Consider the following 23,421-nt stretch of genomic DNA (forward strand, 5'->3'; position numbering starts at 1 on the left):
GCACATTTGCACAGCCTTAAGAGTGTGTATATCATGAATGCTGGGTATTGTTGGTTTCTGAGAAAACTACTGCTCATAGTGGTAACTTGTTTGACATGTAGTAATGGAAAAATATACTGAAAACATGTATTATTCTGGTTAGTCACATTGGGCTGCGATTATTTTGAGCACTACTCTACCCGTGTGTTTCTATCTCCACTCTTGTTGGTCAAACCTATGTTCCTGCCTCTTAACGAACCAAGTGGAGGAGTTCAAGTATCTTGTGGTATTGTTCATGAGTGAGGGAAGAATGGAGCGGGAGATCGACAGATGGATCGGTGCAGCATCTGCAGTGATCCAGACTTTGTATCGGTTCGTTGTGGTAAAGAGGGAGCCAAGTTGAAAGGCAAAGCTTTCAATTTACCAGTCGATCTACATTCCTACCCTCACCGATGGGCATGAGCTGTGGGTCGTGACCAAAAGAACATGATCCTGGATACAAGTAGTCGAAATGAGTTTCCTCCGCAGGGTGTCTGGGCTCTCCCTTAGAGATAGGGTGAGAAGCTTGGTCAACCGGGAGGAGCTCAGTGTCGAGCCACTACTCCTCTGCAGTGAGAGGAGCCAGATGAGGTGGCCGGGCTATCTGATTCGGATGCCTCCCGGATGCCTCCCTGGTGAGGTCTTCCGGGCATGTCCCACCGGAAAGAGACCCCGAGGACGACCCAGGACACGCTGAAGAGACTATGTCTATGGCTTGGGAACACCTGGGTATCCCACCGGAAGACCTGGAAGAAGTGGCTGGGGAAAGGGAAGTCTGGGTGTCCCTGCTGAAGCTGATTCCCTGTGACCCGACCCGGAGAAGCGGTAGATAATGGATGGACTTATGGATGGATGGATGGATGGACGAATGTGAATCATGCCAGAGCACTACATCCCAGTCCCAAGCAGGCCTCGAACCACAGGGGCCGTCCAGTGCTTTGTTTGACTTCTTTCGGACATGAAATAAATAATCGTTTTGAAGTAAACGTTGCCATTTGTTGAATTAAAATGTATGCTGGTAGGACTGGATAGCTGGCATTTACACTCAATTGAACAGTTTTTAATAAAACAAAAACTCATTTGTTGTATCAGAGTCCCTGCAGGCGCTAACATGGTGACATGACAAATTTGCAGGAGTCAAGGAAGACATAAAGCCTACAAAAGTGACACAATCAACTTCTAATGTCGTCAGGTCTCAATGCCGTGTTTAAATTTTACGTGACAGGAAATACACAAAGTAAATCACGCCACCCAATTATTTTCCAAACGGTAGAGCACACAGCACCGCACGATTATTTGATGTAGATAGAAAATACTTCAGGCTTGTTGTTTTACATGTTAAAGTCTATCTCCACCATCTTCATCTCTTAACACCAACTGCCCTCATTTCTTCCCTCACAACATCCATCAACTTTCTCTTTGGTCTTCCTCTCACTCTTTTGCCTGGGAGCTTCATCCTCAGCACCCTTTTACAATACACTCACCTCTTCTTCTTTCTCATTCTTTTTAGATGATTTTTCTCACAGTGGATATGCACCTAGAATGAAAATTTCAGACCGCTCCACGATTTCTAAGTGGGAGAACGTCCAATATAGCAGGGTGTTGAAATACTTATTTTCTTCATTGTATATTGAAAAAAAAATTTACAAATATACTGTATAGATAAGGTTCCCCAATGGAAGTAGACAATTGAAATGACACACTATGATAGTTTTTTTTCACAGATTTTATTTTACAAATTTTTAAAATTTATGGTACTGTAGTGACAAATTTGATCTTATAAAAAGGTACAGCACCATTCAAAACAAACCCATGCACCCACTCACATAGCATTCATTTATTCCGTTATTGGTACCTTGAATGTATTATTATCCTCCACTTTTAGTTAAAAACATGGATTTGTCAATCCTATTAAAATGTTACATTGCAAAGTTTTTCTCTTCTTGGTTTCAGTGGGTTAAAAGTCTTCAAACATTTCCAGTGTTGTAGTGAGCCAACAGTACATAAACTCAGATTTATAAAAGAAAGGAACACAGAAAAAGGGAAAGAACATCATTTGTAATCAAAGGGATTCCCTTCAAATCAATACACCAATTTAAAGAGTCACATCTATGTTTGATGAACATCTTCATTGTCTTCCAGATTCGAATTGGAGTTGTCTTCTCAATGTTCATTTAAAGCTCGTTGATCCCATCACCTGCAAAGCAAACACACATTTCAATTATTATATAAGCTCCCATTATGTAGTGCATAACCCCAAATCAAAGGATCCCTCTTAAAACTAGCATTACCATTAGACTTGATTGGAATTAATATGGCCAATATAATGTGTATGGCTTTTGCCAGGGGTGTCAAACTCATTTTTGTCACAGGCCACATAGTAATTATGGTTCCCCTCAGTGGGCCATTGACTGTGAAAACAAAAATGTGAAATTTCCTCGTCGGATACACACGTGGAATTTATGGGCTTGTTTTGGAATCAGAAATCAAGGGTAATGGGTTTTTCAACTATTGTTGATGTTTGGTAACACGAAAATGCTTGCAATATCTCAATAGTATCATTTGTGATATGACAATTTGAAATTTCGAAAAAGATTCAAACAAAAAAATCATGGAAGTTGGCACACATGATTTGCCTTTGTGGTCCACATAAAATCATGTGGTAGGACTGAATCCTTCAGGCCTTCAGTTTAACACCTGTGGCTTATGGTTAAGATGGGGGGTTTTCACTGTCAGTGTACAACTTTGAGTGCACATATATATCTGTAAATTGGCTGGCGACCAGTTCGAGTGTTAACCACGCCTCCTGTCCGATGACAGCTGGGATTGGCTCCAGCACTCACACGACACTCGTGAGGATAACCGGCTCAGAAAATGGATGGCTCGATGGACTGCATGTTTGAATTTCCTCTAAACCAAGCCTAAAACTAAATCAATGTGACTTACTTGGCACAGGGGGATGTGTACTCTGTCACGGCCACATCACCTGCAAATAAAGTAAACGCATAGGACTGTAAATGTTTGTACACAGGGATGTTTATTTTCTTCTTCCTGCAAAAAGAAAATTCACTGATCGGGAGCAGCAGTGTAACAACAAGCACGATTTTGAACTCTTTACGAGACAGTTTAATCAGAGAAACGACAGACACGGAAGAGGGCGCCATCATAACAGAAGAGGGAGGCTCTTACTTGTCTGGTAGTAGTCGTACACTTTGACCACAGCTGCTTTCAGGTTCCCAACAGGCACATCTTCCTCCAGAGTGACGCTGTAAACACTCGTCTTATCTTTCTTCAGCTGAAAACACAAATCAAACCCCACTGAAGCCATGTTTTGACCATGTGAAAATAGTTCAAGTCGTAATGACACAGCATCTCTGAACAGGCTTGTACCACAAGGTGTGGAGGTGAGAGGGTGATAACTGTATCTTCCAAATGACACGTGTGGTATTTGAGCAGTACACAGTAAATTTAAAAAAACAGTAATCATCTTTTGGGCTCATTTGGGCGCAGACTGCTCTGCCAAATTAGCAAATATACATAGCAAGTGGTACAATCAAGAGTCACCAGCTTTTGCCGTTTGCTCCAGATGCACAATCTATTAAAAAAAGAGCCCTACATGTTAAAATAAAGAGCAAAACTTGAGGGTTCCATGAATGTTTACACTTCTTAATGCAGTTAAAACTTGTATTTCAACAGAGGCTCTGGCCAGCCCAATCGTAATTCAATAAATCCTGCTGAATTTGGACTGAATGTTGTGAATACTTGACGTGGGACACTCCTGGCGACAACTCCAGTGGACTAAAATCACCATCTTGTGCAATCTTGTTACCCAAATTGGAGCCGTATCGTTCGCGTTGAAGCTGCTTGGCCCAAGTTAGCTGAGCCTAGATCACTAACAACAAAATGCTGTCTGTTTTCTAACATTTACTGAGGAGGATAACATCAAACGCTAGTATCTACACGTCCCGCAAAACTGACCTATCGCATACAATGGGGATCGTGACTAACCCTACTAGAGTGAGGACCATCGTGGTTTGAATCTCTGCCATCCCCATATCCTTTAAATCACCATATCCTTCATATTTTCACACAGATAGTATGTGATTTGTGTTCCATATGTGCTGACTGTGTTGATGTGATTGCTTTCATTTGACCTTAAATTTAACATAGATTAGGTAGTATGTGAATTGTGTATTTTATGTGGGAACTTTGTTTATTTGATTGCTTCCTCTTTTTGACTATCTGCAGCCCGTTGTGCAGCACAATATTGTGGTACCCGTCGGTCAATCCCAAGCCTGGATAAATGCAGAGAGTTGCGTCAGGAAGGGCATCTGGCGTAAAACTATGCCAAACATATATGAGCGTTCATCATACGAATTCCATAACTGTCAGGTCGTGGCCCGGGATTCCTACGCCCACCCCCGGAACTGTTAATGTTCAAGGTGTAGGTAGAAATTCAGATAATGTAGCTCGAAGACAAAAAAAGAGGAGGAAAGTGGCTTAGTCGGCAAAAGAAGAAGAGGAATGACCAGACCCTACAGCTGTGTGTAGGGACTTTGAATGTTGGGATTAGGACAAGAAAAGCTCAGGCGTTAGTTGACATGATGATTTGGAGAAAAGTTGATATATTGTGCATCCAAGAGAGCAAGTGGAAAGGGAGTAAGGCTAGAAGTTTAGGTGCAGGGTTTAAATTATTTTATCATGGAGTAGATGGGAAGAGAAAAGGAGTAGGGTTATTTTAAAAGAAGAGCTGACTAAAAATGTCTTGGAGGTGAAAAGCGTATCAGATCGAGTGATGATGAAATTTGAAATTGAGGGTATTATGTATAATGTGATTAGCGGGTATGCGCCACAGCTAAGATAAGACCTTGAGTAGAGAGAAACTCTGGAAGGAACGAGACGATGTGGTCCTGAACATCCCAGACAGAGAGAGAGTTGTGATTGGTGCAGATTTCAATGGACATGTTGGCAAAGGAAACAGGGGCGATGAAGAAGTGATGGGTAAGTACAGCATTCAGCAAAGGAACTTTGAAAGGCAGATGGTGGTGGACTTCGCAAAAAGGATGAAATTGGCAGTGGTGAACATTTATTTCCAGAAGAGACAAGAAATAGAGTGATCTACAAGCGCGGAGGTAGAAGCACGCAGGTGGGTTATATTTTGTGTGGACGATGTAATCTGAAGGAGGTTACTGACTGTAAAATAGTGGTGGGGGAGAGTGTGGCTCGACAGCATAGGATGGTGGTGTGTAGGATGACTCTGGTAGCGGGTAGGAAGATTAAGAAGACAAAGGTAGAGCAGAGAATCAGGTGGTGGAAGTTGAGAAAGGAAGAATGTTGTGTGGCGTTTCAGAAAGAGGTGAGACAGGCTCTTGGTCAGAAAGAGCCCCCTGGAGACTGGAATACTACTGCCAAGGGATTCAGAGAGGCAGGCAGGAGAGTACTTGGGATGTCTTTTGGTAGAAAAAGGGAGAAGGAGACTTGGTGGTGGAACCCCAAACTATTGTAGTTCATCCAAGGAAAGAGACTACCGAAGAAGTGGGACATGGAGAGGACTAATGAGAGGCATAAAGAATACATTGAGATGCGTCGTAGGGCAACAGTAGAGGTGGTGAATGCTGAACAAGAGGCATATGACAACATGTACACCAGGTTGGATTCGAAAGAAGGAGAAAAGCATCTTTCCAGGTTGGCCAGACAGAGGGATAGAGATGGCAAGAAAGTGCAGCAAGTAAAGATGAATAAGGATAGCGATGGAAATATGTTGACTGGTGCCAGTAGTGCTAATTAGATGGAAAGAGTACTTTGAGAAGTTAATGAAGAGTAATGGAGGCTAGACTCAGTACAGAAGTACTTGTGCGGAACGGTATAGTTGCATGCCTAGAAAGAGTACCACAGATGCATTATTTGCCTTGAGGATGCTCGTGGAAAATACAGAGGTCAGAAGGAGCTACATTGTATCTTTGTAGACCAAGAGAAAGTCTATGACAGAGTATCAAGAGAGGAACTGTGGTACTGCATGCGCAAGTCTGGTGTGGTGGAGAAATATGTTAGAATAGTACAGGACTTGAATGAGAGCAGCAGAACAGCGGTGAGATATGCAGTAGGTGTGTCAGAAGAATATAAAGGGGGAGGTGGGACTGCATTAGGGTTCCGCGCTGAGCCCCTTCTTGTTTGCGGTAGTAATGGATAGGCTGACAATCGAGGTTAGACTGGCATCCCCTTGGACCATGATGCTCGCAGATGATATTGTGATCTGCAGTGAAAGCAGGGAGCAGGCGGGGGAACAATCAGAAAGATGGAGGTACCCACTGGAAAGGAGAGGAATGAAGATTAGCTGAAGTAAAACAGAATATATATGTGTGAATGAGAGGGGTGGAGGAGGAAGAATGAAGCTCCAGGGAGGAGAGATAACCAGGCTTAATGACTTCAAATACTTGGGGTCAACAATACAGAGCAATGGTTAGTGTGGTAAGGAAGTGAAGAAACGGGTCAAAGCGGGATGGAACAGCTGGCAGAAGGTTTCTGATGTTCTTTGTGACAGAAGAGTATCCGCTAGGATGAAGGGGAAAGTTTATAATACAATGGTGAGGCCGGCTATGATGTACGGATTAGAGATGGTGGCTCTGAAGAAAAAACAGGAAGCACAACTGGAGGTAGCAGAAATGAAGATACTGAGGTCCTCGCTTGATGTGAACAGGCTGGATAGGATTAAAAATGACCTTATTAGAGGAACAGCCAAAGTTGGATGTTTTGGAGACGAGGTTAGAGAGAGCAGACTTCGACAGTTTGGACATGTTCAGAGGTGAGAGAGTGAATATGTTGGTAGAAAGGTGCTGAGGATGGAGCTGCCAGGCAAAAGAACGAGAGGAAGACCAAAGAAAAGCTTGGTGGATGTTGTGAGGGAAGACATGAGGACAGTAGGTGTTAGAGAAGAAGATGCACGAGATAGGCTGAGATGGAAAAAGAAGACATGCTGCGGTGAGCACTAACGGGACAAGCCGAAAGAAAAAGAAGACTATTCATCATTCTGTTCAGATTTTGACATAATGGGACCAAGATGTTGCCTAAAAAAATGATTGGCAGTACTTGCAACTGCAAGCCTTCAAACTTGATTTTTCTCAGAGTGAAGAGGCCACAAAGATTTTTTTGAGAGACATCAGCAGATCGTCATAAAAATTCTCATTCGTCAAACACCTGTTGATAATTGTCCAGGTGGACATGCGCCTTCAAACGTTTTGATGAGGTCAGACTGAGTTTTCCTGTAAAGGGTTTTGCATTTCAGGAGAGCCGAGAATTTTAATCCAAAAGCCTCCCAATATCTCATGAGTAGTGTAAAGAAATTGAAACTTATGTAACCAAAAATGACAACAACAAAAGAAGCAATTTTTTTCAATTTATAAAATCCAACTCCACTTCTTAGAGATTGTAGATATTGTCGATTGAAAACCAAAATGTTCATACCTCGTCCAAGTAGATGTTGATATAACCTTTGTCTAGTTCAACACGCTTCACTGAGGAGTTTCTCTTTAACTAGAACATCACACAGTAAATTGTCATCAGCGGAGTTCCAATGACAACAGATGGCACAAATACATTTTTGAGGGCCGTAGAACAAATAAACCCACCGACTCCAAAGAGTTTTTATCCACAACGTATCCGGACAGGAGTTTGATGTTAATGATGACCATGTTGCCTCCATCTTTCTAATTGTTCCTCCACCTGCTCCCTGCTTCCACTGCAGATCACAATATCATATGGTCCAAGGGGAATCCAGTCTAACCTCATCTGTCAGCCTATCCATTACCACAGCGAACAGGAAGGGGGTCAGAGCTGGTCCCTGATGCGATCCCACCTTCAACTTAAATTCTTCTGTTATGCCTACGGCACAGCTCACCACTGTTCTGCTGCCCTCATACATGTCCTGGACTATTCTAATATATTTCTCCGCCACACCAGACTTACCCATGCAGTACCACTGTTCCTCTCTTGGTACTCTGTCATAGTCTTTCCCGAGATCCACAAAGACACAATGTAGCTCCTTCTGACCTTCTATGTACTTTTCAATTAGCATCCTCAAGGCAAATAATAATAAATTTTATTTATTATTTAATTAAGAAAACATATATTCAATCAAAATACATGAAGGGGCTCCAATGAAGACTGTGCCCAAGATACTATGACAAAGTATTTTCTTGTTTTTTTTCTTGAAGGAAAAACACGAACAAAACTTTCAATGTAGATGACCTGATAGCGGCAGTATTTTGGAGCCAAAACAAAATCACACTTTCAAGCTTTCCAACACCTTACACCTGTGTAAAACTGACTTTTTACACTACTGTACAGCATTAATTGATTGTATTATGAAATCAATAGGGATCAGCATGCTTTGGAGTTCATTTTATGGATGCAGATCACATGCTTATTTGACAAACGGACAGATATGCACACACACTGACCTGACGTGAACAAAGAGGATGATCTGTGGCTTGCTGGGGTTGCACTTGGAAATGGTATTAGTGGAGAGGGTGAAGGCGGAAAAGTCAGGAGGAGGGGGAACGTTGTAATGCATGGAGATCTGCAAGGGAAGAGGAAGTGCTCTTCAACCTCTCTTTCATCTCACAAATGCATGATGTGTAAATCACACAATCAAAAACAGGGATGGAGCAGGAGTAAAATTATGTCCCTCAATCTAAAATCTACCCAATCGAACCATAATGGACTAATTATTAGACCCTGGGGTATCCATTTTTACCTCTTCTCGGGTCAAAAAGATGCAAATTACAGAGCAGAACCATTTTCGGTACCTAGTATTGTCTTAAGTCATTTGGTTTTATGCAAATGCAACCATTATGAGCATGCCGAGGGGAGCCTTGTTAAAAACTGCTAAGCTAAGATCACACCTGTGCCAGAACACAACTCTTTCCCTCTGCTCTGATCGTGTACTCTCCAGGGATATCGCTCAGCTTCTCTTCTTGGTACAGGAGCCGATTCCTCTGGTCAACGATGAACCGCTTGTTCAGACCTCCTAACGAGGTCACTGTCACGATAGTCCTGCCACCGACGCTATAGGTGGCAGCAGCATATTTAGCCAGCGCTTGGAGGGCCACCACGGTATCCTAAGGAGCACATAAGTACAGAGTCATTAAGTCTGCCCTAACGGAAGAAACTTCTTACAGTTTTGCCTACCTGTGTGGAAGAAAAACCACCGTACGGATTTTGCTGCTGTGTGAGCCAGCGCACAATGCCAGAGCTGTAGCCCAGACCAAAATCTGGAAGGGAAGGCCCAGAGAGCAGTGCCAGCAGTACATAGGAAGTCATCTCAACCTCCAGGGAGTCCAGTCCTTTCTTCGAGGCCCCCACTCGCTCCCAGTGGCGGGTTCCCCCTGCCTCAAGGATATTACCAGTCAAAATGTCTTACAGAAAGGACTGGGAAACATGACATTGGCTGAAAGCACAAGAAACTACTGGAAAATATCCAGTTTTACTCAAATGGTCTAAAAAGAATTTTCCCTCCAAATCATGCCTAAAGTTTATAATTAACATGTGCATCCACTTTTTTTGGGGGGGTGGGGGAGCATTAGATTTATTCAAATATGCAACTCAGACCAAAACGTGTGGAAACTCTGGTATGAGGCATGTGGAATTCAGGGCAGACTGTATTTGAAGTTAAACTTCAAGTAACTTCAAGTAAGTAAGGGGTCAAGTAAGAACCAAAAATACTGCATCAATTTGGCTTAAAAAATACCTCAAACAATCCTCAATTTGGATAGATAATTTAAGTTCACGATGCTTTTAGTTGAGTGAAGTAAAACTGCACTGCATTATCATGACAGCGACACATCGTCTTTGGTAACCTAATTTTGATACAAATGGTTGGGTATTGTCAACCACAATGAATCCCATCTACCAGCCTCAAATTCCAATTGTTGTTCTGTCTGTATACATTTGGTCTTCATAACTTTTGAACAGACACATACCGATTTACACAATGGAATGAGATATTCAGTGCAAGACTTATGTCAAACATTGCGATATTATTATACTGGTCTGTTTTGAGTGACACTGTCAGAGATGTATTCCTCTTTATCATAACTGCAGTCTACATGGAGCTGTTTCCATTCAACAAAAATTAAGTGAGATTTGAAAGAAATCCAACATTGTGTGCTGTGTGAAACATGATGATGTCCGTACCCATCGTGCTGGACTGCTGGTGCAGGTAGCTGACTAGCTTGATTCTCATTTCCTCATCCCTAGCCAGAGTAAAGGTGTAGGACATAAGCGGTGTGGTGTACAAATTGTCTATTTGGCCGTCTGCCTCCTTCAGACAGCCCAAACACCTCTGGATCACAGAATCCTGCCATAAAACAAACAAAAAAAGATACGAGGACTTTGAGGCAGTTTCAAGACTGAGAACTCAAAATATGATGCCGCAGTGACACCACCTATGTTGAAAAATCGAATTGAAAGTCTTACAGAGAAAATTGTCATTCTATAAATCATTACAGCTGACACCAGATGTTTACTTACAATTTTTGTCTAACCTTCTGACAGGAAATCAAACTTAACCTGTTTTGGCCAATTAGGATTACTGTACCAACATTTTTTATTTGCAAAATTTTTAATGCAATTTTTCATTACTTTCCTCTTCGTCCGAAATTTGTAAATACTCTCTTTCCCTGTTCTCCAAAGTGAAATGGTGTCAAATGCCTGATGCAATAAGTGCTAACAAGAACCAAGCACTGTCATGTACCTAAACCATCTTCAGAATCAGAATCCGCATTAATGGCCAAGTGTGTCAAAACACACAAGGAATTTTTCAGGGCTGCCCTGGTACGACATTAAGAACAAACAACAAGGAACAACTGCCTGCCCTGGACCCAGTCCACATTGCATGCAAATCCTCGACAGTGGGTAGCGTGGTGTCAGATATAGGGGCTGTTTTGAGAGTCATGGTCCGGACAGCATCAATGGTGAACAGCTATAATATGAACTCAGCAGGTTGTGTGGGATTCATACAATAATATGAACTCATTTAAAATGGAGATCTAGAAAAACATGACACCACATGAGGTAGGGTTCCATGTGCTGGATACAAAAGGCCAGCGACGTTACACTCACTTCAATGTCGGAGTCCAGTTCTAACAGGGCGGCAACGATGTAAGCCGTCAGGGATACGTCGTCGCTCACACCTCCCTGATGGGATGGTCAAATATGAATTCATGTTGCTCTGTAAATCATATTCTATACCTTTTTTTGCTCCTGTAGCATGCCAATGGCCATACTGACATTGTTACCTTCATGCCATTGTGGATGAGTTTCCCCACAGATTGGATGCAGCCATTACGCCCCTGTTGAGCGTACAACCATTTCTTGGCCTCTAAAATGTGCTTGGGATCGACAAAGATGTAAGGCCTTGCCCCCCCAAATGACTTCATCACAAAGGAGGTCAGCCTAGAGAGAGACAGACAGCATTCAAAGTTTTGAAAACAAATAAAAGCATAGTGGTCATGTGGCGGTCACTCTGAAATGAACACAGCCAAAAAACAATTAGATCATGACCGTGTGTGTCATATGAAGCTTCTGGACTACAAGAGTTCACCTCAATCAGACTGAGGGGCAGCAATGGTTTTGAGTGGAAAGTAAAATATTGTACAACATTAATGACATATCTCAACCAACAATGTGAGGATAAGCGGTACAAAAGATAAGTAAATGAATGAATGAACAAATTAATGTTCTGATGCTACTGGATCCTACTGCAACACTGTTATGAATGAATGAAGGAATGAACAGGAATACTTCTGAAAGTAGTGTCAATATTCACTGTATCAACAATCACTTAAATTTTCACTTTGTCATATCCACCCAAGTCAGCACTTAAATTATTCAAAAGCTGCATTGTGAAATAGAAGATATGTCAAAATAGTTTTTGGGTGGCATTTCAAAAATATTTACTGGAGCGAAAAAGCCCTCCATGCTGCTTCCCATTTTGCTGTGTACTGCCTTGCAGCTGCCTTTCAGATGTGCTCTTGAAAGATACAAAATCAGTCAGTAAAACTCACCTCAATTTGGATGAATGACATTCAGATATTTGTATATACTGTACTCATCCAGCGAGGTGAAAAATAAACTGCGCAGCAATTAAGAACATTTAGAAAGTGGAAAATCATTTTTTTGTCCTCATTACAGTCTAACATGACTTCAAGAAAACACATTCATCCACCCATTTTCTTCACCGCTTATCCTCACAAAGGTCACGGGAGTGCTGGAGCCGAGCTGTCAACAGGCAGGAGGCAGGGTACACCCTGAACTGGTTGCCAGCCAATCACAGGGCTCATGGACACTGACAATAATCGCACTCACAATCACACCTAAAGCCAATTTAGAGTGTCCAATTAATGTTGCATATTTTTGGGATGTGTAAGGAAACCAAACCGCCTGGAGATGACCAACGCAGGCACGTGGAGAACATGCAAACTCCATATAGGCATGCCTGGGATTGAACTTTGGGCCTCAGAACTGTGAGACCAACGCTTTCCAGCTGCTCCACTGTGCTGCCTTAAGAAAATACATTCAAGATCTTCATTTTATTTCGGCTTGTCCAGTTAGGGGTCACCACAGTGTGTCATCTTAGATGAACGCATATTTGTTTGGCACAGTTTTTACGCCTGACGGTCTTCCTGATGCAACCCCTCTGGATTTTAACCAGGGAGAGACGCTTACAGGACCTGGTATACCCAGGGGGTCTCCCATCCAAGTACTAACCTTAATTTCCAAGATCTGATGAGATTGGGCGTTCTCAAACACCTTCAAGATATTTTGTTCAATCTTTTGTAGCAAATATGAATGTGGTTGGAGACTTGAGTCCTTGTTTCCACAAACAGCCACCCCCATACATACTCGCCATGTGCCAAACTGGCCAGTCTCCATAACGTTTGTTAAATCCCCCCAAGCGATGTGCCTTAAGCCCATTTGAAGCAAATATTAACATTTTATGGCAGCCTCCTCAAGAAGTAAATGGCTGATGGATGGTTTCCAGTGTCAAAAACAGAAATGTGTACGCTTGCCTCATGGCTGCCATTTTTAGTCTCCATCAAATTAAGTGTGAATTTTAAGATGAATAAAGTCAATGTAAACAAAGTGCTAAGTCCTGAAAAATGTTCGATGACATCTGATGCAACTGCACTATTGTGTGTTACATCATTTATTCTGGTATTTTGGGTCTTTTCATCATCAAAGCTTAATGAAAGATATGGTGAGAGGCCCATATACACTGTAAATATTTTTGTGACATGAGAAAGTGAAACAATGTCACATGAAATTTTAAAAACTCATACAATCACAATGTAACACCAACAATCTTTTGGCACTTCATATTTAAAAATATGCCAACCAACATTTCACACAAATCTTCAAAAACTGCATTTAACTTTTAAAGTGTACAAAGGCCTTAACATACAGAACACTGGAACCTCATAAGTAGAACTCCAATAAAATTATCTATAATAATTTTTTTGTTGTTGTTTTTACTGTTCATGGTGCCTAACCTTTTTCTATTAAGGTTAGTTACAGTAATCCCTTGCTTTATAGTGGCTGAGCTATTGCATATTCAGTGTATTGCATATTTGTTTTCATTTTCATGTTGAACCTAATTCAGCATATTTGGGGATTTTGAGTGTACGTTATAATTCATATTCATATTTGTAAATAAATCTATGAAGAAAAAACAAAATAAAAATTCATTAAAACATACAACAAGGAATAAAATGCTCATAGAATACAATACTTCTGTGCTTTTCTGTAATTTTTAGAATGTACAAAGTGCTTTCAATAGCATGGTAGAGGCTAACAGGAAAGTGCACAAGATGAAAAAGAATTCGAGGAGGTTCATACATCCTTAAATTTATAAAGACAATCTAAAAAAAATATAGTCAGCACCGCAGACCTCACCTACTGTGGGGTGCTCTGAATCCTAACCCTCGCAATAAATGAGGGATTATTGTCGTGATTTTTTTCCTCTTCATGAAATGGTGATTTGCCTTATTAGCAGTCATTTTAAGTTACATTTCATTCAAATATTTTTTTTTTTACATTCTCAAGAAAAAGTTATTTACATGATAGTTTACATGAATAAATATTGCTTTAGCATATTCTTACATGCATTTTCTTTACTCCTTTCAAAATGGTAGATTCGCACCACTGTTTGATTTTTCTTTCAAAATGCCCAATAATCAATTTCAATTGCGACAAATTGCGACATCACCGATTGTCTCCAATGCTTTTCTACTGACCAGGTGTTGCCGGATGCATCGTTTTTCCCAAAGGCACTGTAGGAGCCATCGTCATGTTTGTAGGTGAGCTCCCTTTGGTATCCTGGAACACACGTATACACAAATACACGTCACATTCTCAATTGTGAACACATGCTGTAGGAAATATGACCTCATTGTGTTTCACATGCACAAAATGCAATCTTTCCTCTTAGTTTGGAATTATGACTGCGTTGTTACAAGGGACTAAAGTCCAATGGCCATCATGCAGAAGTTCAACCCACCTAAAAAAAAAAAAAGTATTGAGCTCCTAAACGTATCACTATCATGACCACAGTTACAATACAATAGCATAGTATACCCACGTGTTCATCAAAAACGAAACAGAGGTGAGTATAAATTGTAAGCCACTGTGACATGACATAAAGTTTGAATATTAGCAGGGCACATCATTACAGAAAGTACTGGAGTTAAATAAGAAGTCAGTCAAAAGGTATTGCACATAAATGTTTGGAAAAAATGGCGCATAAATGAAGTGGAAAAAAAAATCCATTCATCCACATCCATTTTCTGTCAGACTTATCCTCACTTGGGCCTATCCCAGCAATTGTGGGCAGGAGGCGGAATACAGCCTGACCTGGTTGCCGAAATGGTCACCTTAAATACAACTGAGCTGTGCAGTGACTCTTTCTCCTACCACGAGTGGTACATATACACTAAGGGTATATGTACCGTATGTTGAGAATCACTTTTATAATGTATGCAAACAATGTGTGTCTTAAATATGCAAAATGGAGTCATAATTATTCAATTCCATATTAACAATAGGCAAACAAATATTTTCACATTCGTTACTGGGTTGGTTTAAACTACCTACTTAGTTTATCTTATGTTTCAAGCTATTTTGATGATGAAAATTAGCTTGCATTTTACTGTACCAGGGTTAGGGTTCGGGTTTGATTCATTTTGGAGAGTCTTGTTTTGTGAGCTATTCTCTAAAGGTGGGAATGAAGACTCACCGCTCTCAAGGAAGCGCTTTGCTTTCTCCAGAATCTCAGCAGTCAGTTGACCCGTGCTTTTCAGGTAGTTGAGAATGAAGATGTTGGGAGCAAACAGCAACATGTTCTGCTCCCCACAGCCATACGGCATTGCCAGGAGTTGGTCGAGGTTCTTAATGGCTCGGCCCATCAGGTCACCTTCAGTCAAAGCATCTCATGAGGGAGGGTTCCATGAAGAGAACCTTGATGAAAATGCTATCTGACGGAATAACAGGTATTTTTACCCAGTACAGAGACAGTGGCTCTGGCAGATCCAGCAACAAACATCTCTGGCATCACAAGAGAGATTTCCTTTTCCACTGGTCCCTCTGGCAACAAGACGTAATCAAAAAGAGCCAGTGAGTGTCATTACTTAGCTTTTCTTATTAAAAAAAAAAAAAGGCCCACCTATTTCATCTCATATTGGCAAAAGTGTTTCAACATCCAACCATCTAAGATCTGGAATAGAGGTATAGTTTCATCAAATTTCATCTGGGTCCAAAACGAACAAGATGAAAAATTCCAACCTCATCTTTAACCGTATTAAAGCGATTCTCCAAGTTAAATTCAAACTGCAGCCAATTGCGCAACTTGCATCTGTGGTTTGTCATCAGAATTTCTGATTCTGGACACAGAAGAGCAAATTGTCTTTCTATGTGATAAGACAAGACTGCAATAAGAGTATCTGAACACGTTAAATTGGATCTTTAAGGAGCTTTCTTTTATTATAACCAAATGGAACTCATTATTTTTCATCAATATGAGGATTATCCTGTTAATATAATGAGAAGAAATTATTTAATAACGTTCAAGTACAATCAAAATTACAAGTTAGTATAAACACAATGCAGACAAATCGAGAGCAAGGCTGCTCTTTTGTGACAAAATGACAATGAATATGAACTCGTTAGACGGCAATGTGTGTAAAATATCAATGAGTCGAATTCAAACCGCCAAAATTGTGGCGGAGATTTCTCAAACAACTTCTAGATGAGAAAGCTCACCTGCAGGACAGAGCAGTGCGTTGTGACTGACTGACTGAGGCGTTCCTTCAGCCTAGACGAGAGACCAACATAGAAAATGTTATACTGGAATGGATCACATCAGAGCTGTCTGACTCATTTATGTCACTGGCCACATTTTAGCGAAGGTTTCTCTCAGAAGGTCGTTCTCACTCACATTACAGAAATATTGAATCAGGCACTTATTTTATTACACTATCGGCAAATGATTACTTTTGAAAAGCCAAGGGTAATACTTTGTAACTGTTCTTCAGGTTACTGTACTAAAAAGAAGTTTGGTAACAAAAACACAATTGCAAAAATTTTCAATTTTTTTGTTACAGATATTAGCAAGCAGAGTGGTGGTTCAAGCACATGGTTTGTTTTCTTATGTGGAGGGATGGATCTGGCCCCCGGGCCTTGAGTTCATCACCAGTGGATTACAGAGACGCCTGATTCAAATTAAACATAATTCATGTGTTCATTTACAGTTTGATATAGCCTTTCTGCACTTTAATTGTTCACCTCTGTTCAATTAGATGGTTATTTATCTAATTATTCTTAAACAGAGGGCACTGAAGAGATGCATGCTGCTGAAAGAAAACAAAAAGGTAAAAGGCTACAGTTTTAGCTTTCATTCTGGTCCACACTCCCAACTTAGTAAAATTAAGTGGACGAATATAGCTACATATGTCCATGTTTGATTTTGTTTATTTTTATTTCATTTCACTGGTGTTTCCTGACATTTTTCATCACTTACGTATCTAATGTCAACTGTGTCGATTGAAACCGTTTTTTTACTGGGTAAGAACTTTGTACTGCCGAGTATTGCATGACAATGCCGTGACATTAAGATTGAGTTCTATTTGTTGTGGTTTGAAATGACAATGTAGAGTGTGTTGCGAACTAACCTCCACCAGCAGGCTGCGGACTACGGTGTCAATACGGCCGGCTTCAGGGACAGATGCCACCTCTTTGCCACACAGAAAGTTGGTCTTCAGGGCCTCGGCGCTCACCTTTAGGTCGACCTTGCCTTTGTGCAAATAAACAGTCTTATTCAGAGGTCATGCTAAGGCGTGCGTCTTCAGTCCACCCTTCAACAAATTTACCATGAACGGCTTTCCAGTCCAATTTATTTTTAGGGTTTTTACTGCCCGCCTTCTCTGAATCTTGCTTTCTCCCAAAGAATTCTCTCTTATTCACTGTCATTAATCCCCATTTGTTTCCTTATAATGCACACTCTTCCCAAAGCTCTTTATCTCCCACCCCCTCCCTGTCTTTCACAGCCCAAAATTGTTCTCACTGAGGCCAAGTACAGATCAGCCCCTGAGGAAGACATTTCCAAGTGTTTCATCAGAGATGCTAACTGACGTGTTAGTACAAGTGATTGTCAGCATGCCTCCAAGAGGAGATGGAGCGGCATCATTTGACATTCAACAGAGCAATTAAATTAATTGGAAGCAATTAAAAGTCCTCAGCTTTCCAGCCAGCTTGTGTGCCAAATACAGCATTTGCACCATAATCCATCCAGTTTTGTTTCAAATTGTCATTCCCCCTCTCACTTTAAAATTACCAAGTTTGAAACACATTTTTGTCATGGTTCATGGTTCAAAACAAGCTGTGAGTTCGACTACCATTAAATATTGAATCATTTACTGATCATAACATGATTCAAAATGAGATGTGGAAGCCAAAATCATTTCAAGTTATGTAGTTGTTATTACCAAGGGCACTTGGAGTGACAATTAACTCAAAGGTTCTGCTCTCATCTCCGCAAAGACACACAGTGTATTGGCAGTCGTCACAGTTCTTGAAGTTATACATGTCAGACTGAGCAACCGTAACTTTCACCTGCAGACACACACACACAGACAGAATGTCTAAGCACACAATTACAGTTGAAAAAATCAATTCCTTGAGGAAGAGCTTGTTGCTCCTTGCATGTGGGTGGAAAAAGCAACCTAAAATTCAAGCAATTACTCCACTCCACTGCATAAGCTAAAAAAAAAAGGACGTGGGATGTTAGATATCATAAAAAACTCCAACTTAAATTATTTTGCATCCTATTCAGTCGGTTAACTAGTCTTGCTTTTATTCCACAGCTTGCAAATTGATGTTTACCATGATGCATTTGGAAAGATAGTTGAAGACGGTGGCTTTCAGAGTAAACACTTCCCCACGGATGACAGAGTAGGGCAGCGTGAGACTGACAAAGAAGGGCTGGAAGGCAGTCACTGCAGTGGTGGGTGCCACACCAAAGCCCACAGAGGAGACACAGAAAGCTCCGGCAGCCCACTTGGTGATGGTGTCTGGGACGGTCTTCTCCACATTCACTTAACCCTTGTCTCTGTTCACACGCACAAACAAGATACAAATCAACAGATTGCTTTGAGCTCAAAGAATATAGAAAGAAAATTTTAAAAACTACTTTGTGACAGAGAAACTTGAAAAATCTCAAAAATATTGACTTTCTGCATGTTATCATCTTTACCCAACGGAAACTAGGTCCCAAATCCACGTCTCCGGGAAGAATGTTCTAATGGTCTCCTTCTTCTTCTCCCCATTATTTTTCTTAAAGGTACCAGCTAATTCCACACCATTGAAAGCAAAGGGGACCGGAGCTTCTACGTTATCTGCAAAGAAGAAAGAAAAACAATGTACCTTTCCAAGGAAACCACTCTCATCAGCTGTCATATCGCATTCTTTGTCATTACATTTGGCTAAATAGAGGACAAAATCAGTGGCAAATCGAATGACAGCAATCAGTTTTCTGCCCGGGGATACTGTGTTCTCAGGCAGACTGAGTTGTGATGTTACATGCACCGCCAGTGACTCTTCGGTGTGATGTATTTCCTCAGTAAAAGGAATCAAACTCCGTACCCTTTCCCAACAAAAGCAGAGCATTTTCATGTCTTCAGAGTAATATAGTTCAATGTAAACAACACAAGGTAGGATTCAGATGACTTTCTATCAGCAGTGGAATTTATGAACAAAGATAAACATGTTCCAATGTGAAATCTGTGAGCAGCATGTGTTGCAAAATTACAATATACTTGGGGAATACTGTAAGAAGCAAACATACCATGAAGGAAATACTCAAATGGATAATGCATGCACTCATAGGGTTTCTTCACATCAGAATTTGTTATAAGCCTGACTCCAATCTCCTGGAAAAGAGATATATTTGTCAAGTCACAAAAAATTCCTGTCATCGGAGCATGCGTTGACGGACCTTATTTTGTGCTTTGAGGAACTGTCATGTCGGAACAAAAATCCGCATTCATCAAAGTTAAATATGATCAACTTTTCCAAAAAGCTTTTAACACCCCTTATTGATAAATCAAGGACAACGGAGTATCACAGTTCATACAGTGGGCATGGTTCACGACAATCACGCCAACACCCGATCTGCTATATTAATCCTAAAATGGCTCAGGTGGTAAAGTGGTCATCTCCCAATCACATTTTTGTTCCATCCATCCATCCATCCATCCATCCATCCATCCATCCATTTTTTAGCTGCCTATCCCAACAAAGGTGGTGGGAATGCTGGAGCCAATCCCAGCTGTCATCGGGCAGGGGGCAGGCTACACCCTGAACTGGTTGCCAGCCAATCACAGGGCACATGGAGACAAGCAACAGTCGCAGTCACAGACCGAGGGACAATTTAGGGTCACCAATGAATGCATGTTTTTGGAATGTGGGAGGAAATCGGAGTGTCTGAAGAAAACCCACGCAAGCACGGGGAGAACACACAAATGCCACACAGGCAAGACCGGGATTGAACCCAGGTCCTCAGAACTGTGAGGCCAACACTCTCAGGGCTCTTCAACCGTGCCGCCCACATTTTTGTGCCATATTTTGTAAATGTGTGTTGGTATGACACAAAAATTGCTTTAATTTTTTCGTAAAAATATGCAGTACATCGACCCCGCCATGAGGAGCCTGGTCATTACTGGGATGCAGAATGGCATTGAATGTGTTAGATCTGCCTGGAAACTAATGCAAGTCAAAGGACAGGACGGAATGCAAGCAGACCATATGTGGCCCATGGCCCTGTCCTATAATGTAATTTCATCTGAGGAAGGCATTGAAAGCAATGCTTAATGTAGCCTCGTTAAGATTCAACTCTTACTTTAAAAATGCTGTAAACATCATTCTCATAGGATGGTCCAAAGTGAAGTGAGCGCTTCTTCCGCCGTTCTCGAGCCACCAGCATCTCGGGTTCAGGCCTTGGAAATGGCTCAGGGAAGCAGGGATATGGCTCAAAGTCTTCAATCTCATATGAGTATCCTGACAGCTTCTGCAGAGGGAGTTGATTGTACACCTGCACAGAGTCAATTACAAGACTATTAATACTTGCACTAAACTTTAAATTAAAGTTAGATTTTTATTTGTAGAATGTGATTTATTTCAGGGACATCCGGTTTTAAAGACTAATGTCTCAATGCACAATATATAATTATCAACAGCAAAATATTAGAGTTGAAAGGAGTTTTGTCATATGTGGGTGTACTCCTTGTGATTGGCTGGATTTACTGGCTGTATGCAGTAAAACTCAATTCTTGTATTACTGTATACAATGGATATTTTGCTGAATGGACTTCTTCCTTTTCTTTCGGCTTGTCCCGTTGGGGGTCGCAACAGCGTGTCATCTTTTTCCATTTAAGCCTATCTCGTGCATCCTCCTCTCTAACACCCACTGTCCACGTCCTCCCTCACAACATCCATCAACCTTTTCTTTGGTCTTCCTCTCGCTCTTTTGCCTGGCAGCTCCATCCTCGGCAACCTTCTACCAATATACTCACTCTCACGCATCTGAACATGTCCAAACCATTGAAGTCTGCTCTCTCTCACCTTATCTCAAAAACATCCAACTTTGGCTGTCCCTCTAACGAGTTCATTTCTAATCCTATCTCAAACAATGTGTCAAACAATGTGTCAAAATCTTTGTTGGCATAATATTTACTTGTATATACACAATCAGGATTTTTGGGGCTGTCTCTTTAAATGACTGGTTCATTTACCGTGGATAATTCTCTACTGGATACTGAGAAACTTCAAAAATATTCTCTATTTAGCTCGTGTATTCTAATCTGTCAGGTTAAACCAACAGTATATTTGTAAACCAGACAGAATGTGCCATCGTCCATCATCAACACAGTAGTGTTAAATTACTGTAACATTATTACACAGTTATTTGTGTGAAAAAATACATATATCATACTATAAATATTGAACAAGCAAATGAAAAACAATAAGAACGATAGTAACTAAGTGTTCCTTCTCGTGCCAGCAATCTTACACTATATTCTTATTTTACTTCCCATCGACACTTTGTATAATGTTCCATGTTTTGGACAGTGGGACAGACCTACTAATATGAATCCCTACAGGCAGAAGGATGCATGTAAATTCAATAAAAAGGCCCAAGCCAATAGATTTGAGCCCTGAACCTTCCTGATGTGAGACATCTTGATTGCATTATTGTCAAAATTCATGGCTGTACAGGAAGGAATCTTAAGGCAGGGGAGGGGAAGGGATCTTACATATTCAACAGTGATTTCCCTCTCTGACTGCAGCAACAGGATGCTTTGGTCAATGGCCCGAACAGAGCACAAAGAGCCTGGCTCAGCCTGGAGTTTCAATGTGGTCTTTTCTGCTGGAAGCTCTTGGAGCGATGAAAACTGAACAGAAACCTGTACAGAAGACAACAGTGGGTCAGTGGTGATAAATCCACATTTCAAAAGATCTGAATTCCATTGAAATGAGTATTTTGAATTTTTTATTGTATATTTCAAAATAACAACAGCTACAACCTTGTTCTTGAGACAGAGCTGGATGGGGAAATCCTGACTGTCTGCCACAACCTCGCCACCAGGCAACACAGTGTAAACTACAACCTGTGCAAAAGGCGCCAGGTTGATCACTTCATGGAGGGAGACGGACAACTCTCCTTTGTTCACTGACAGAGGTAAGAACAAAACATGAAATGTTGTAGAATCCAATAAATGTATTGCAAACAATCCAAAAAGTTTTTACTTAATTGTCTCTATTTTCATGTTCGATGCATCTGTGACGCAACACAAAACCTACTATATCTTTATTTTGGGGCAAGGCTCCCTGCGCACTTTTATTAATTTACGAAAAGCTGAGCATACTCGTCAAACGAGTGTGTGTCATTTGACATGCGCTAGGCCCATGTGGTAATTTGGTGGTACAAAGCCCGGGTCATTTTACATCGATTTTGTTGTATTTGGTCAAGCCAGACACAATTTTGAGGTCATGTGGTGGATGTCCAACATACAGTGAAGAAAATAAGTATTTGAACCCCCAGCTATATTGCAAGTTCTCCCACTTAGAAATCATGGAGGGGTCTGGAATTTTCATCGTAGGTGCATGTCCACTGTGAGAGACATGATCGAAAAAGAAAAATCCAGAAATCACGTATGATTTTTTTGACAATTTATTTGTGTGATACAGCTGCAAATGAGTACTTGAACACCTGTCTATCAGCTAGAATTCTGGCCCTCAAGGACCTGTTAGTCCGCCTTTAAAAGTCCACCTCCACTCCATGTATTATCCTGGATCAGATGCACCTGTGAGGTCATTAGCTGCACAAAGACACCTGTCCAGCCCTTACAATCGGTGAGACTTAAACTTAAAACATGGCCAAGACCAAAGAGCTGTCCAAAGACACCAGAGACAAAATTGTACAACTCCACACGGCTGGAAAGGGCTATGGAGAAATTGGCAAGCAGCTTGGTGAAAAAAGGTCCACTGTTAGAGCAATCATTAGAAAATGGAAGAACTCAACATGAGAGTCATTCTCAATTGGTGTGGAGCCCCATGCAAGATAGCACCTTGTGGGGTCTCATTGATCCTTAGAAAGGTGAGAAATGTGCCCAGGACTACTCGACAAGACTTGGTCAATGACCTGAAAAGAGCTGAGACCACTGTTTCCAAGGTAACTGTTGGTAATACACTAAGATGTCATGGTTTGAAATCATGGATGGCACGGAAGGTTCCCCTGCTTAAACCAGCACATGTCAAGGCCCGTTTTAAGTTTGCCAGCATGGTTTGGGAGTGTTTTTC

The 23,421-nt window shown here is 41.1% G+C and overlaps 1 protein-coding gene across 1 annotated transcript in view; it reads right to left on the reverse strand.

Annotated features, from left to right (window-relative positions):
* Nucleotides 1-1,841: 1,841 nt before the first annotated feature.
* LOC133504611 (alpha-2-macroglobulin-like protein 1) overlaps nt 1,842-23,421 on the reverse strand; it is a 34,006-nt gene continuing 12,426 nt past the window's right edge. The window contains 23 exon segments of the mRNA XM_061827036.1: nt 1,842-2,215; nt 2,965-3,004; nt 3,208-3,313; nt 7,480-7,548; nt 7,644-7,737; nt 8,475-8,593; nt 8,919-9,134; nt 9,205-9,401; nt 10,210-10,372; nt 11,137-11,211; nt 11,313-11,469; nt 14,310-14,391; nt 15,308-15,484; nt 15,571-15,654; nt 16,330-16,381; nt 17,238-17,359; nt 18,051-18,177; nt 18,448-18,673; nt 18,818-18,959; nt 19,409-19,493; nt 20,462-20,653; nt 21,876-22,025; nt 22,146-22,291. Coding sequence (XP_061683020.1) covers nt 2,212-2,215; nt 2,965-3,004; nt 3,208-3,313; nt 7,480-7,548; nt 7,644-7,737; nt 8,475-8,593; nt 8,919-9,134; nt 9,205-9,401; nt 10,210-10,372; nt 11,137-11,211; nt 11,313-11,469; nt 14,310-14,391; nt 15,308-15,484; nt 15,571-15,654; nt 16,330-16,381; nt 17,238-17,359; nt 18,051-18,177; nt 18,448-18,673; nt 18,818-18,959; nt 19,409-19,493; nt 20,462-20,653; nt 21,876-22,025; nt 22,146-22,291 — 2,825 coding nt within the window. The 3' untranslated portion in view covers nt 1,842-2,211.

The sequence above is a fragment of the Syngnathoides biaculeatus genome, chromosome 8 (genome assembly GCF_019802595.1).
Source record: "Syngnathoides biaculeatus isolate LvHL_M chromosome 8, ASM1980259v1, whole genome shotgun sequence".
Taxonomy (NCBI): Eukaryota; Metazoa; Chordata; class Actinopteri; order Syngnathiformes; family Syngnathidae; genus Syngnathoides; species Syngnathoides biaculeatus.